Source organism: Ornithorhynchus anatinus, chromosome 1, assembly GCF_004115215.2.
Source record: "Ornithorhynchus anatinus isolate Pmale09 chromosome 1, mOrnAna1.pri.v4, whole genome shotgun sequence".
NCBI lineage: Eukaryota > Metazoa > Chordata > Mammalia > Monotremata > Ornithorhynchidae > Ornithorhynchus > Ornithorhynchus anatinus.
In genome coordinates this window covers 22498380-22514241 of record NC_041728.1, presented here as the reverse complement: position 1 = coordinate 22514241, position 15862 = coordinate 22498380, and the positions used below count along the sequence as shown (strand labels likewise).

The following is a 15862-nucleotide window of genomic DNA, read 5'->3' as shown; positions in this document are numbered from 1 at the left end:
AGTGCTACTCTGAGCCGGTTGAAGATGTCCCCAGACTCTTCTCCAAGTTCTCACTTTCCCCACGGTCACATGGGGCCCAAGGCCATTGCCTGGCCTGGCTCCAGCTCTACCATCCTAACCACAGAGCCTTATCAAATTACCTGCCCACTGTAAAGTTGTGTATGGCCTGCAGGGCAGTTAGCCCCAGAAGGAATGCTCCACTACATTTCCGCAGTGTGAGCTCGGGCAAGTCATTTCTCTTTTCTGGGCCTGAGTGAACTCATCTGTGAAATGAAACAGCCCGCCAGTGACCGCAGACCCACATAGGTGCCCATCCAGAGGACTGACTTGGCTGGTCCACAGTCGTGCAGGCTTCGAGAAGCAAGGGTCAATGGTGAGCACAACAACCAGAAAGCAAGTTTTCTCTCAACTCCACCAGCGGTCATACAACAATGGGGGTAGTGTTCTATATATGGCTCACTATATGTACATCTATAGGTACACATTTCTGTATAAATGCAGGGGATGCAACTATATAAGCTATAGACTATTTCTATATTTAGGTGCATGTACATATATGAGCAAGACTCAACTAATACACTCTTCAGCTCAGAGATACCTGAGAAATCCCAACTGAGTGTATTTGTAATTGGCAAACACAGCAATGAGGCAGAGAAACATTCAGGGAAGTCATCAAACTAATACAAAGGAATGTTTCAGGGGTGCCTATAGGCAGAGCAGAGACCATTTGAAGAGCGGTATTTCTGTGTATCTAGTGTATAAATTCAGCATTTAATGAATATTATATGTGAACACAGAAACACCCATGCAAAAAAACCTATACACATCTATGATGGTGAGACTATCCATGCATGGCTGAAAATACCTGTTACCTGACATTTCCCTTCTACACTCTGCATCTTCAGAGATGGCACTTTTTCAGTGTGTTTGTATTTGCTATTTACAGCATCCTGCTCCTGAAGATCATGCTGGCATTCTTGATTTAATTTTCTACCCCTCTGCCTGGCTACATACTACCCGACAACAACCTGCCTTCCTAGAATTTGGTGAAAAGCACCCAGATTGCCAATGGGAATCTTTGGCCGGCTGAACGGCTTGCCGAGAATAGAAGGACAGAACCCTTCATTCTTCTAAAGGTTAACTGTTAATTCAAAATACTGTTATTCCTGCCAGGCAGTTTTTCAGAAAAGTACTTCTAGAGCACAAGCGTTAGTGTAAATTCTCTCCCCTCCCAGCCCCACAGCACTCCTGTACATACCCGTAATTTATTTATTTTTATTGATGTCTATCTACCCCACTAGACTATAAGCTCATTGTGGGCAGGGAATGTGTCTGTTGCACCATACTCTCCCCAGCACTTAGTACAGTGCTCTGCCACAGTAAGCACCCAATAAATACGATTGTGAGTCTAGGTAAACATTTGCCCCCTGCCTCAGGTGGGGTGACCACAGACTTGGGGATTCCTCCTGACTCCTGCAGACCCACTGAGATACTGCTTCTGGCCAGAGAAGGGCACAGTGTGGGTGGTAGCTGGGAGGAGGGAGGAAATGGAGGAGAGGCTCCCAGCTACCCCCTCTTCCACAGCGAGCCCTGCTACCCTCCCTACTCAGATCCGGCTGCTCTGACGTCTTTCCGGCCAAGTCAGAAATTCCAAGGTGGAGCCTGAGCCTAAGCAATGGCAGTGGATCCCGCTGCTCCAGCAGGCAGATGTGTTTGCATATACACGTGTGCATCTGCATGTGTTGGCACTCGCCTGGTCCGGAAATACAGCAAAATTACATAAGATCGATTCAAGGATTCCGAATGATGCTTCTACTTGCAGAGTCTCAGGAATACGATTTCCTACCTTGACCCCGAGGGGGAGGCCGAAGTGGTGCATGGCCCCCAAATGGATCAGAAGCAGGGGTGGGGCTAAAACCGGGGTTAAGGACTAAAATGGACACTAAAGGCCGAGCAGCCAGGCTGAGTTGTGAGGGTTTTCCTGCAGCTAATCCATCTTTCACTCACAAGGCCCATTCGGGGAATTCTGTTTGTCATGCACCACAGAGAACTACAGAGAACACAGACATAAAGGCCTTGTTAACACTCGGCCACCCTGCTCTCTTTTCCTCCCTGACTTCCTGGGCTTCACGTTGCTTCACTGCCCTACTCTGCGCTGTACCTCGCTCTTCAGTGACTCGCTCACCAATCGAGTCGAGCTGAAAGATTGGCTGTCTTGAATGGGGAAGCATCCCTTTGGGTAAGTACTATTAAATGAGATTTCATCACCAACTCATGGAAGTTGAGAAACAATCCCCTTGCCCCCAACAGTCCTTCCTCTTTTGGGGACAAATATTCTTTTTTTAAAACCCCAAATGTCCATAATCTCCACGGGCTGAAGAGACAGGAAGAAAAGGATTTGACAGAGTCAGTGATGTTAACAGGGCAGATCACTGAATTTCTAAGGCTCTTTTGGAGAAGCTACTGTGTGACATGCCTCCATAAAGTGATGACGTGGTTCCCAAGACCAGCTCTCTACAGTCATTTTTGAATGATGGGAAGAAAGAACCCTGAGGCCTCATGGCTCACAGGCCAAAAATGTTTGCCTTGCTCAGGGTGCTCTAGGGGAAGTCTGAGATGTACACAGGGCAACTCTCAGATAAGCAGGCTGCTTTTCTCATCAATAAATGATGGCCTGAAGAAATACTGTGTGAAGAAACACAGCACTTCAATTCCACTTACTCTATTTCTAGAGTAGAAACTGTGTGGAGTAGTCTCTTTATTAGAAATTCATCATACCTAAACAAATTAGGCCCATACTGGCATACCAAATCCTAGGGGTTCTGTCTTAACAACAGCTTCCAAACTTGCCCCGTCTTTTCCAAACTGCCACCAGACTGGTCCAAGCACTTGTCCCGTCCTGTCTCAACGACTGCCTCGGCCTCCTCGCTGACCTCCTTGCCTCCAGTCTCTCCTCTCCCCAGTCCACACTTCTTTCATTCTGCTGTCCACATAACTTGTAAAAAACATTGTTCTGCGTAAGTCTCCTCACGCCTCAAAAACTCCAATGGCTGCCCAACCCTCTACATATGAAGCGAAAACTCTTGTCCATTAAGACATTCAGTGAGTTCCCTCCCACCTGTTTTTATCGTCGCTCCTCTCTCTGCAGCCCAGCCTAAATGCTTTGCTCTTCTCCTGCCAACCTATTCACTGTCAACTTTCGCCTGTCATGCCACCACCCCCTTGCTCGTGCCCTCCCTTCTGCCTGGAATAATAATAATAATGGTGGTATTTGTTAAGCGCTTACTATGTGCCAAGCACTGTTCTAAGTGCTGGAGTAGATACAAGGTCATCAGGTTGTCCCACATGAGGCTCACAGTCTTAATCCCCATTTTACAGATGAGGGAACTGAGGCACAGAGAAGTTAAATGACTTGCCCAAGGCCACACAGCAGGCAAGTGGCAGAGCCAGGATTAGAACCCACGTCCTCTGACTCCCAAGCCCATGCTCTTTCCACTAAGCCACGCTGCTGAACTCCCTCTCCCAGTCGGATCCAGCAGACCACTATTCTCCCCATCATCAAAGCCCTACTAAAAATATCTCACCTCCTTCAGGAAGGCTTTCCTGACTAAAGCTCCCATCTCCCCACCCTATTTCCTCCCTACTATGTCACCTATGCACTTACTTCTTCACTCCCTATGAATTTTGGTATTCCACCCTCTCCCCATCAGCAATTATGTACATGTATTTAAACTCAGTTACTTCCTCCTACCTGTAATCTGTTTTAGTGTTACTCTCCAAAGCAAGATCCTTGAGCTGGGATCCTGTCCTCTACCTCTATCGTACTCCCCCAAGCACTTACATATTATTGAATGATTTTGGCTCAATGGAGGAAATTTTCAAGAAAATCTTCTGGGTCAACCTACAATCTCTCCGTCAAAACACCCATACAGTACACAGCCATGGTCAGTTATGGGAATAAAGGCAGGTGCTAATTTCCCACTTTCACCTCCTGAAACTGAACGAGTACCTATTAAACTCGTATTGACCTAGAACACCAGACCTATCTGTAACTCTGCCTAAAGCCACTATAAATTCTGAGTTTACCAGCCCTTTTTACACAACACACCTCTAGGTAGATTCTGCAACTTCTAAAGCACTTTTAATTTACCAAATTCCTCCCTAAGTCCCCACTTCAAGGGAAGCAAGCCACAGACTTCATAATCACTTATAACAATTTCCACTTTGAGTGTAACTTTGGACCTTGGGGAGAATGTTCTCAGCTACATACTCATTTTTACACAGAAAGAGGTACAGAGAGAATAGATTTTCATTATTGTCAGCAGAAATAACAGCAACTCATGACTTTGGTTGGAAGAGTTTGCTTCCTGTTTTGTTGGTGTAATATGGATCTTAAATAATCTGACATGATGGCCATTATAAAAGGAGATTTCTACTAAAAGTGCCAGTTCACTGAGGTTAAAGCAAATTCTTCAAGTTCAGAAAGCAGTTTATTCACTGGTGGCATGCCATCAACTGAGTTATTCATTAATTTCATCAATATTTACAAAACTTGCAAATGACATGTTTTTTTGCCAAATGACTTTCCCAGTTTTTGCATTTATTAAGCTCCTTCTTATTCCCTGAAGTTACGGTTTGGAGTGTTTCAGAGTTTCAACAAGACTACTCACTGGCTTTCGATGAAATGCTTCTTAACTGACCAAAACAAACTATTACAACTGTTAATACTGACACAAGATAATGACGGAGGAGCAAAATTATAGAATGGTATGTGCTTGGGCAAGATCTTTTATCTGATGATCTCAAAACATTTTATGAATATAGTAGGTCTTGCCTCACCATCTCTCTAGGCTAGTCACCTCTCGACGTTAAACACAAATATTGTATTTACTTGCATTATTGTCTACGCCACAAGGGTGGGCTCTAATGCCTCACCATTTACATGTAACTGGATGACACCCCCCCTCGAAATTCATTCTCTTCACTCTGAAAGTATGCATCTGCTCCTAAGTATGCACTCTCATTCCTGGAACTATTTTTAGAAAGGGGCACTGTATGGTGCTCAGAGTGGCTTGGGGGATGGTGGGTGTGTGGGTGTGGTATGTGTGTCTTTCTCTCACCCATGCTGAGCCTCTGTGTGTGTCTCTCTCACACATGCTGAGCCCCAAGACAATTTCAGTTCCTTGGAAAAACACTGCTAAAAACCCTGGGGCAAGAAAAGGCACAACTATGCCTTTCATAGCCAAAGGGCCAGCAAGATAAGGGGTGGGAAGGCGAAAGGGGCATGTGAAAGCAGTCATCAGCAGTCCCCTTTCTTTTCCTAGCCATGGGAGTGCAACCTGGTTTACAGTTGGTCCACACTAAACTAATTCTTTAATTCACTCCAACCCAACAGTTCATTTGGTCGCATTTTCTTTATCTTCCATTCCAAACAACCTAAGGCTCAGGAACCATGCTTTCTCCCCTCCACCTCCCCCTTTTCAATCAAAATAGGTGGAGAACACAAGATGGCCGGGACTGAGGTCCCACAATGGCCTTTCTATCCACACCTACACACATATGTAAATTTCACTGGGGGCCGGGGGAGTCCTTCAAATACAAATGGCAAATAGGGAGTGCGCAAGCAATTCTACTCAGTCCTTGGAAACAGTACAATAGGAGTGAAAGATACAATTCTTGCCCACAAGGAGTTTATTCCAATGTCACCCTCCCTAATCTCACCATCCTCCCGTTCCTTCCTCTTTGTTCTTTTGTCTTTGTACTCATCCTTCGGTCCTCTCAAACTGATTGAAAGCTGGGGGAGGGGGTAGAAACTGTCAAAAAGCAAACTCTAATTTAGAATGTAAACACCATGTGGGCAGAGGACTTTTTTTAAAAAAAAATCAACTATCAATTAATCAGTGACATTTATTGAGTGCTTACTAGGTGAAGAGCACTGACATTCCATGCCATCGGTCACCCAGGAGCTCAATGTCTGTTGAGGAAAATAATGGTGGGCGTTCTCCTTTCCTTTTAGCTTATTTCACCTCACCCTTGGGGCTCGCTGAAAGGCAGGAAAGGGCCAAATAAGCAGTCCTAAAATACTTGACTGAACGGTAGTGGGCATTTTAGACTGCTGGATTTTCTTATGCTAAAAGTGTCTTTTTTTTCATTTGCATCGTGCACATTCACTGCAGCCTCAATTTGCATCTCGCCCACAACTTGCAGCTCTCTTCTCTCCTCGGTGTTTTGCACGCTTGAGCTCTTTGGATGACCGTGACTGGAAGGCTTATGGCAGGGCACTAACCTATAATGCCAGCTACAAGGTGAGGCTCTGGCAGGACACAGCAGTTTATCTCAAAGCTGCGACCCACCTGGAGCAGGTGTCACTTGCATTCGGTGCTATCTGATTTGGGGTACAATTTAAGTAACTAATTGATTATAATCTCATTTAGGTCCCAGTTACCTGAGAAATACTACCTCTGTACTACCACTAAGTATGAGTTAAGGGGCCTTTGCTAAGAGATTCCTGATTTTTCAAAAATCGGGTGTGAGTTTTCTGGAGAGCTCCTGGGAGTCTGGCTAGTATTCATGTTAATTTGCTCAAAACACGGTAATAATAATTATGGGGCTTGTTAAGCACTTATTTATGTGCCAAGCACTGTACTAAGGGCTGGGGTAGTCTATCTCCCTCTTTTAGACTGTGAGCCCGTTGTTGGGCAGGGATTGTCTCTATCTGTTGCTAAATTGTACATCCCAAGCGTTTAGTATAGTGCTCCGCACACAGTAAGCGCTCAATAAGTACGATTGAATGAATGAATGTATATAAGATAATCAGGTTGGACCCATTCTCTGTCCCATGTGGCGCTCAATCTAAGTAGGAGGCTGGAGGACTTAATCCCCATTTTATAGATGAGGGAACCGAGGCACAGAGAAGTTTAATGACTTGCCCAAGATCACATAGTAGACATGTGGAAGAGCCGGTATTAAAACTCAGGTCCTCTGACCCCTAGGTCCATGCTCATTCCACTAGGCAACGCTATTTATTTCACATGTTCTTCCAGACATTGGCATGAATAATTTTGGTAGACATCAAAAGACTGGGGATGTTAGGGCTTGGTAAAGAAACTGTGAAGATTAGTTTTCTACCCTCTCCATTTTCCTTTTCTCTCTCCCCGCATCCCTGGACCACCCCTGCCAAAACCCATCAAAGACTCTGCCTCATTTCAAATCTTTTTTTTTACAGTGTCCAATGCTTTGCTTCTCAGAAACTTAAATAAAAAATTTGGACTCAATATAAAATACCACTCTGGGTCATATTATCCAAAAATAATGAGTAATAGGTAAATTGCTTTGGACACTCCCTGTGTCATCAGCAACCTGATGCTCTTTCATACATGAAACGAGGTGTCTGGTGTTTTTATAAAACCACATTGTAGACTAAGCTCTTGCCACCTCCTCTAATATAAATGGTTAATAAGCAGGTTCCTCAAAACACAGAAATAGCAAGCACACGATAGCAAACAATAAATGTTGCTGCTATTGTATTTATCAGTGCTCCTTAAAATGAAAGACAACAAGAAACCAAATCAAGTGGCCTTTTCTGAGATAATTTATCTTATATTTAGAAACTCAGCCAGCTGCAGACTGTACAACTATTTATCGCTTCACTGAAACCTTGACAGATGCTCTAGATGCCATTCACCACAATTCCAAATGTGTTTTTTTCTCCATGTTTCTTATCCTTCACAGTCCTATAGTTTTGAAGTTAGCAAGTTCAGGGGCAGTAGCATTGGTAAATGAACCATGAGGTACAGATCAGAGATATTCAATTATTTGTATGCAAATAGATCTATCCATGGTATTTACTGAGCACTTTCAATGTGCACAGCACTGTGCTAAGCACTTGGGCATTAGCAGACACCACTCCCTGCCCAATAGTAGTGATAGGAGAGCCACCTGGGAAGAATGGGATTTTGTGGCTAAGGCTCACCTATATTAATGAGTCTCTGGAATCTTTCCCACAATATGAGTCTGTTTTGGATATAATATGACCCACAAGTTGGAACAGGCAGATTAGGAAGAACTAATAATAATAACAGGACGAGAAGCAGTGTGGTTTAGTGGAAAGAGCACGGGCTTGGGAGTCAGGGGTCGTGGGTTCTAATCCCAGCTCCACCACCTGTCAGATGTGTGACTTTGGGCCAGTCACTTCATTTCTCTGTGCCTCAGTTACCTCATCTGTAAAATGGGGATGAAGTCTATGACCCCTATGTGGGACAACCTGATTACCTTGTATCTACCCCAGTGCTTTGAACAGTGCTTGGCACACAGTAAGAGCATCTCTCCTTCTACAGCCCACCCTGTAAACTCCGCTCCTCTGCCGCTAACCTCCTCACTGTACCTCATTCTCACCTGTCCCATCGACCCCTCCCACGTCCTACCACAGACCTGGAATGCCCTCCCTCCTCACATGCGCCAAACTTTCTTCCCCTCTTCAAAGGCGTGAGAACTCCTCCTCCAGGAGGCCTTCCCAGACTGAGCCCTCCCTTTCCCTCTGCCCCTCCTCCCCATTCCCCCTCTTCCTCTCTCTGCTCTACCCCTTCCCCTCCCCACAACACTTGTGTATATCTGTATATATTATTTACTACTCTATTTGATTAATGACGTGACTATCTATGATTCTATTTATCTATTTTGATGTTATTGATGCCTACTTGTTTTGTTTTGCTGTTTCCCCCTTTTACACTGTGAGCCCATTGGAAAGGGATTGTCTTGATCTGTTGCCAAATTGTACAATCCAAGCGCTTAGTATAGTGCTCTGCACACAAAGCGGTCAATAAATACAATTGAATGAATGAACAAATACCATTATTATTAAACAGCTGTTCATATTCAAGTGGCATCAGTCGAGGTGATCTACTGCGAAGATTCCTCCACCTTATTGCATTCCTCCACCTTACTGCACAGTACTTTGTGCTTCTACAACTTTAGTTTTAATAATAGGCGTACATTCATTCATTCAATTGTAGTTACTGAGTGCTTACTGTGTAATGTTGGTATCTGTTAAGCGCTTACTATGTGCAAGCACTGTTCTAAGCGCTGGGGTAGACACAGGGGAATCGGGTTGTCCCACATGGGGCTCACAGTCTTAATTCCCATTTTACAGATGAGGTAACTGAGGCACAGAGAAGTTAAGTGACTTGCCCACAGTCACACAGCTGACAAGTGGCAGAGCTGGGATTTGAACTAATGACCTCTGACTCCAAAGCCCGTGCTTTTTCCACTGAGCCAAAGCACATGGGAGAATACAGTACAAAAACAAACACATTTCCTACCCACAGGAGTAGTATTTGTCTTGTCTCATCTTATGCTGTCATCACCAACCCATAGCGATGCCATCGCCACATCTCACCCAGAACGCCCCACCTCTACCTGCAATCATTCTGCTAGTGTATCCACAGAAGTAGTATTTACTACCTATGAATATGAAGGATGCAAAGCATTTTGCTAATGTTTAACACAATAATGGATCAGTACTGAAAAATGTCAGTCTTGGTTGAATCTTCAAAACATCAAGTTGAAATGATCTTGTAATAGAGAGACTATTATGATACATAAGCGTTCATCCCTTATGTGTTATATATTTTATGTTGCCTGCATCAATTTATACATAGTCCCCTTAGTCTAAATTCCCACGTTTTACAGGCTTTTACCGAGATAAGCTTGTCCTCTACCTTGTAAATTCGTTATGAGCTGGGAATGTGTACAACTACCAAATGCTTAACACAGTGCTTTGCACATAGTAAGTGCTCAACAAATTCCACTGATTGCATTTTAAACAAATACAATCTGCACCTCATTTACACCAGTTCTAACAATGTACATCCTGGCTTTCTTCCTCTTTCTACTTCAAGTACAGCACAGTTCTATTGTGTGAGACGTTTTAAAGGTGGTAACAATTGGAAACAAGCTTGTCGATATTTGTTTTCAAAATGTTCTGTTTTATTGTATCGGTAAATGCTTAGCATGTGCCAGGCACTGTATTAAGTGCTTGGGGTAGATACAAACTAGTCAGATTGGACACAGTCCATGGACATAAAACAAGGGACTAATAGTCTTAATCCCCATTTTACAGATGAGGAAACTGAAGTACCGAGACGTTAAGTAACTTGCCCAAATAATTATTATTGTTTTGGTATTTAAGCACTTACTCTGTGCCAGGCACTGTTCTAAGCGCTGGGGTAGATACGAGATTGTCGGGTTAGATACAGTCCCTCTTCCACATAGGGCGCAGTCTTAATCTCCACTTTACAGATGAGGGAACTGAGGCCCAGAGAAGTTAAGTGACTTCCCCAAGGTCACACAGCAGACAAGTGGCAGAGCCAGGATCAGAATCCATGACCTTTTGATTTCCAGGCCCATGTTCTATCCATTAGGCATGCTGCTTACCATAAATGGCAGACAAGCGGCAGAGTGGGAATTAGAACTCAGGTCCCTCTGACTCTCAAGCCTGTGCTCTATCCAATAGACCATGCTGCTTCTCATTTGATAATTTTGGTTGAGAAGATAAACAGTTCTCTGCATATGACACCATGCTATTAAGCAAAAACTGACTTATCAGCAATAAAACACATGTTTTGAAGGAAACTCTTAAAGTAAGATCGTTAGCTTACTACTTGAAGAAATCAACAATTTTTGTAGTTTTCATTAAAAAAGATAGGGTGCTTTGAGAACGTGGGTCTTCTTAGGAAGGGGATTAAAACTGAACCAATAAAGGATTTTGATGTCTGTGTTAAAAATTCCCCAAAACTCACCATGAAAATGACCTGACTCTAATTTTCATAAATTTGGAAAAAAACAAAATATTCCTGTAGTTAGATGTACATTTTTGGAGTACCCCTTCTTTACCCCAAAACAAACAAAACCTCACTTTTGATGTAGACACTGCTAGAAAATGTTTAAGTGCAAATTCTTTAGTTTTAAGAACTTAAAAGCAGTGTGGCCTAATGGATAGAGCACAGGCAGAGAAGCAGCGTGGCTCAAAGGAAAGAGCCCGGGCTTGGGAGTCAGAGGCCATGGGTTCAAATCCCGTCTCTGCAACTTGTGAGCTGTGTGACTGTGGGCAAGTCACTTCACTTCTCTGTGCCTCAATTACCTCATCTGTAAAACGGGGATTAAGACTGTGAGCTCCACATGGGACAACCTGATTCTCTTGTGTCTACCCCAGCGCTTAGAACAGTGCTCTGCACATAGTAAGTGCTTAACAAATACCAACATTATTATTATTATTAATCCCGACTCTGCCACTTGTCTGCTGTGTGACCTAGGGCACGTCACTTCATATCTTTGTGCTGAGGCTGTTGCCTCACCTGTGAAATGGGGATGAAGACTGCGACGGTGTCCAATCTGATTTACTGGTATCACCCCCAGCACTCGGTACGGTGTCCGACACACAGTAAGCATTAACAAATACCATAAAAAGCACAAGTATTACAAAATCAAAGTTTAAATGATTTATACCTAGTTGACTTTGGTTTTTCAGTGTCTGAACTACTGGATTTGTAGATAATCCAGGTCCCTGTTCTTTTCCCCTCTTTGTATCTAGTTTTGTTGGCCATCTCTCTCCCTTCAGTAGGGTCAGGAAGTTCGGGGTGACTCAAATAAACCCAGCCTGCACATTTCGCTCCTCTACTGGTAATCTTTTCACTGTACCTCAATAGATCTTGTCTATCTCACTGCCGTCCTCTCACCCACGTCCTGCCTCTGGCCTGGAAGGCCCTCCCTCCTCATAACTGAACAACAATTTATTGAAGACATCTCCTCCGAGAGGCCTTCCCTGAATAAGCCCTCTTTTCCTTTTCTCCAACTCTCTTCTGCACTGCCCTGATTTGCTTCCTTTATTCACTCTCCCCTCCCAGCCACACAAAGCTTATGTGCCTATCTGTAATGTATTTATTTATATTAATGTCTGCTGCCCCTTCTGCACCGTAAACTCATTGTGGGCAAGGAATGTGTCCATTACATCGTACTCTCCCCAGCACTTAACAGTACTCTGTACACAGCAAGCGCTCAATAAATTTGATTGACTGGTCCATTTGGGCACTATATAGGAGCTTGAAGGGAAATTCAATTGGATAAACAGTATTGGGATTATCTGTGGGTTTTTTCATTATTCACAGCTCCTCTCTCACTCAAAAGAGTCGATCAGTGTATAGCTATACTTCAGTTACCGTGCAAAAATAGCTTAGGTGTTAAAAAAAAAAACCCAACCCACTAACTGATGAAAATATCCTGTTTGAGAAAATTTCCCCAACTGATTCACCCTTCTACTCAGCAATTTACATAAAGTGCAGGGTAGGGCCAGCAAATGGGAGTGTTTTCCGAATCCCTGCCAAAAAAGTGTTTATAAATACTCTCATCGTTAGTATTAAAACCTTACTTTGGCGGCTAAGAATTGGTCACTGCAAGAGACAGCTAGTTCAATACCTGGCTTTGCACCACCATCAATCGACGTTTGTATTTACTTAGCGCTCACGGCGTGCGGAGCATTGGACTAAGCGTTTGGGAGAGGAGCTGGTGGACACGTCAGGGTGGCCCAGATGAGCTACTTCGACTGCGCAAGGAATATACCAGGCGGCCCCATTTGGGGTGATCCTCGCCTTTTGGGAACTTTGGCAATCATGACCAAAGAAGTGGCTATTTCCACCTCGTAGTGTTTAAAGCTGCACCTTTTTCGGCCTAGGTCGAATTCTGAATTTCATGGTGACGCCTAAGGACACTCAAGCAGCAGCTCCAGAAAGGAGTAAAATGAAGTGACCCCAATTTTTCCCAAAAAAGTGGCTATTTTCCACCTTGTAATGTTTAAAGCTGTACCTTCTTTGGCCTAGGTCGAATTCTGAATTTCATGGTGATGCCTAAGGACACTCAAGCAGCACCTCCAGAAAGGAGTAAAATGAAGCGACTCCCCACTTTTTCCCAAAAAGTGGCTATTTTCCACCTTGTAATGTTTAAAGCTGTACCTTCTTCGGCCTAGGTCGAATGCTGAATTTCATGGTGACGCCTAAGGACACTCAAGCAGCAGCTCCAGGAGTAAAATGAAGTGACTAGCAGAGGCTCCAGAAAGGAGTAAAACGAAGTGACCCCCATTTTTCCGACAAAAGTGGCTATTTCCACCTTGTAATGTGTAAAGCTGTCCCTTCTTCGGCCTAGGTCGAATTCTGAATTTCACGGTGACTGCTAAGCGTACTCCAGCAGCGGCTCCAGAAAAGCATAAAATGCACTGACCCTCATTTTTCCGAAAAAAAGTGGCTATTTCCACCTTGTAATGTTCAAAGCCGTACCTTCTTTGGCCTAGGTCTTATTCTGAATTTCGGGGTGACGCCTAAGGACACTCCAGCAGCGGCTCCAGAAAAGCATACAATGCAGTGACCCCCATTTTTCCCTAAAAAAGTGGCTGTTTCCACCTTGTAATGTTTAAAGCCGTACCTTCTTCGGATTAGGTCTAATTCTGAATTTCATGGTGACGCCTAAGGACACTGAAGCTGCGGCCTCCAGAAAGGAGCAAAATGAGGTGTCTCCCCCATTTTTGGGAGAGAACATGTTTCCCCCGTGTTCCTCCCTTTGTGGAAAACAACAACTGCGAGGGGGCACAAAGACACAGACGCTCTGCACACAATGAGCACGTAGAGAGGGGAAGAAGGGGGTGTCCAAAGAATAGCCCGTATGTCGTTCGGAGTTGGAGGAGGAGGAGGAAGGGGAAGGAATGAGGAAGGGAAATGGAGGAGGGAAGGCAGGAGAAGGGAGGGGAGGGCAATGGGAGGCATTTTTTTGTTTCGGGCCGGCCGGGAGGCAGTTTCAGTTGTCCCCCCAAATCCTGTTTTTCTCCCTGTGTGTCTTCGCAGGCCCGGAGGATGCAGCACAATGTAGGGTGGCGGGGCGGGGGGGGGGGCGGCCGGTCCTGCCTCCGGCCCCGTCGCTCCCGCACCAGGGTGTGCACGAGTGTGCGTGAGTGAGTGCACGACTGTGTGCACGACTGTGTGTTCCTCTGTGTGTGTGTGTGTGTGTGTGCACGCGCGGCCGAGGCTGGGGGAGCCGCCCCCCTCCCCCCTGGGGGGCTTTGTCCGGGCACAGCGCAGCGGGCAGGGCATCGCGCAGCCGGGGGAAACCACCGGCTTCTCCTCTTACCCAGAAGCTGTCGACGAAATGCGCCATGACCATCCTGCCGCCGCCGCCGCCCTGGATCCCGGTCGGTCCGCTGGGCGCTGGGGAAAGACGGGCCCGGCCCTCCTGCGGACGCTCCCTCCTCCGGGCCGCCCTCCGGGCCTTCCTCCGACCCCGCCCCGACCCCGCCCCCCCGACAAACTGCCTCCCGCACACCTACGCCGCCTAGCGGCCGGACACGGCAGGACACCCTCAGCCTCCCGGCCCACCCCCCCCACCCCGCGCGCATGCGCCGCCGGGACGCCCGCTCCTCCCCCGCCCGGGGGTGGGGGGAGAAGAGGGGAGAAGGAGGGAAGGAGAAGGAAGGAGGAGGGAGAAGGAGGGAGGAGAAGGAGAGAGAAGAAGGAGGAGGGAGAAGGAGGGAGAGGGAGGGAGAGAGAGAGAGAGAGTTGGGGAGGGGAGAAGGAAAATTGTGTGTGTTGGGGGGAGAAGGAAAAAGAGAGACACAGAGTATGTGTTGGGGGTTAGAGAAGGAAAAAGAGAGAGAGAGAGTGGTTTGTGTGTGTATGTGTGTTGGGGGTGGGGGAAGAGAGTGTGTGTGTGTGTGTGTGTGTGTTGGGGGGAGAAGGAAAAAGAGAGACTGTGTGTGTTTTGGGGGAAAGAGAAAGAAAAATAGTGTGTCTGTGTGTGTTGGGGGGAGAAGGAATGAGAAACACAGAGTGTGTGTGTGTGTGTGTGTGTGTGGGGGGGTGAGAAGGAAAAAGAGACAGAGTGGTTTGTGTGTGTGTTGGGAGTGGGGGAAGAGAGATTGTGTGTGTGTTTTGGGGTGGGAGAAGGAAAAAGACAGAGTGGTATGTGTGTGTTGGGGTTGGAAGGGAGAAGGAAAAAGTGTGTGTGTGTGTTGGGAAAGAGAGTGTGTGTTTATGTGTGTTAGGGGTGGGGGAAAGGAAAGCGTGTGTGTGTGTGTGTTGGGAAAGTGTGTGTGTGTGTTGGGGTGGGGGGAAGGAAAGAGTATGTGTGTGTGTGTGTGTGTGTGTGTGTGTGTTGGCAGCGGCGGGGAGAAGGAAAAACAGAGACACAGCGAGTGTGTGTGTGTTGGGGGTTGGGGGGAGAAGGAAAAAGACACACAGAGAGAGGGTGTGTGTGTTTGTGTGTGTGTTGGGGGTGGGAGAAGGAAAAAGAGTGGTGTGTGTGTGTTGGGGGGGAGGGAAAAGGAAAAAGTGTGTGTGTGTGTGTGTGTGTGTGTGTTGGGGGGTGGAAGGGAAAAGGAAAAAGGGTGTGTGTGTGTGTGTGTGTGTTGGGGGTGGAAGGGAAAAGGAAAAAGGGTGTGTGTGTGTGTGTTGGGGGTGGAAGGGAAAGGAAAAAGTGTGTGTGTGTGTTGGGGGTGGAAGGGAGAAGAAAAAAGAGAGACAGGTTATGTGTTGGGGGGAAGAGTGTGTGTGTGTGATGGAGATTGGGGGGGGTCGGCGGTGGCTCTGGGAGCCAAGTTTGGGAAGGGGTTAAAGGAGCCGCGCGCCTTGATTTAGGACGGAGGGGGGGAGGGAGGGAGAGGGAAGGGGAGGGAGGGAGGGAGGCCGGCCGGCGCTCCATTGGGGCTGCGGGGAGGGCCGGCAACCTGCTGGGCCGGCTTTGCAAAACGTTGGTCGTGACCTCTCGGGGCCGCCGTAGCCTGCGCCCTCTCGCGGCGGGATCCGGAATTGGCCGCAACGAAGCTCCCGAG

The 15862-nt window shown here is 46.3% G+C and overlaps 1 protein-coding gene across 3 annotated transcripts in view; it reads right to left on the bottom strand.

Moving 5' to 3' along the window:
* Window positions 1-14301, bottom strand: part of FCHO2 (FCH and mu domain containing endocytic adaptor 2) — a 93619-nt gene extending 79318 nt beyond the window's left edge. For 2 of the 3 annotated variants that reach the window (XM_029052323.2, XM_029052330.2), the window contains exon 1: window positions 14167-14301. In XM_029052323.2, coding sequence (XP_028908156.1) covers window positions 14167-14199 — 33 coding nt within the window. In that variant the 5' untranslated portion in view covers window positions 14200-14301. The remainder of the gene's footprint in view (window positions 1-14166) is intronic. The other variant, XM_029052340.2, reaches the window with a different exon arrangement.
* Window positions 14302-15862: the final 1561 nt, after the last annotated feature.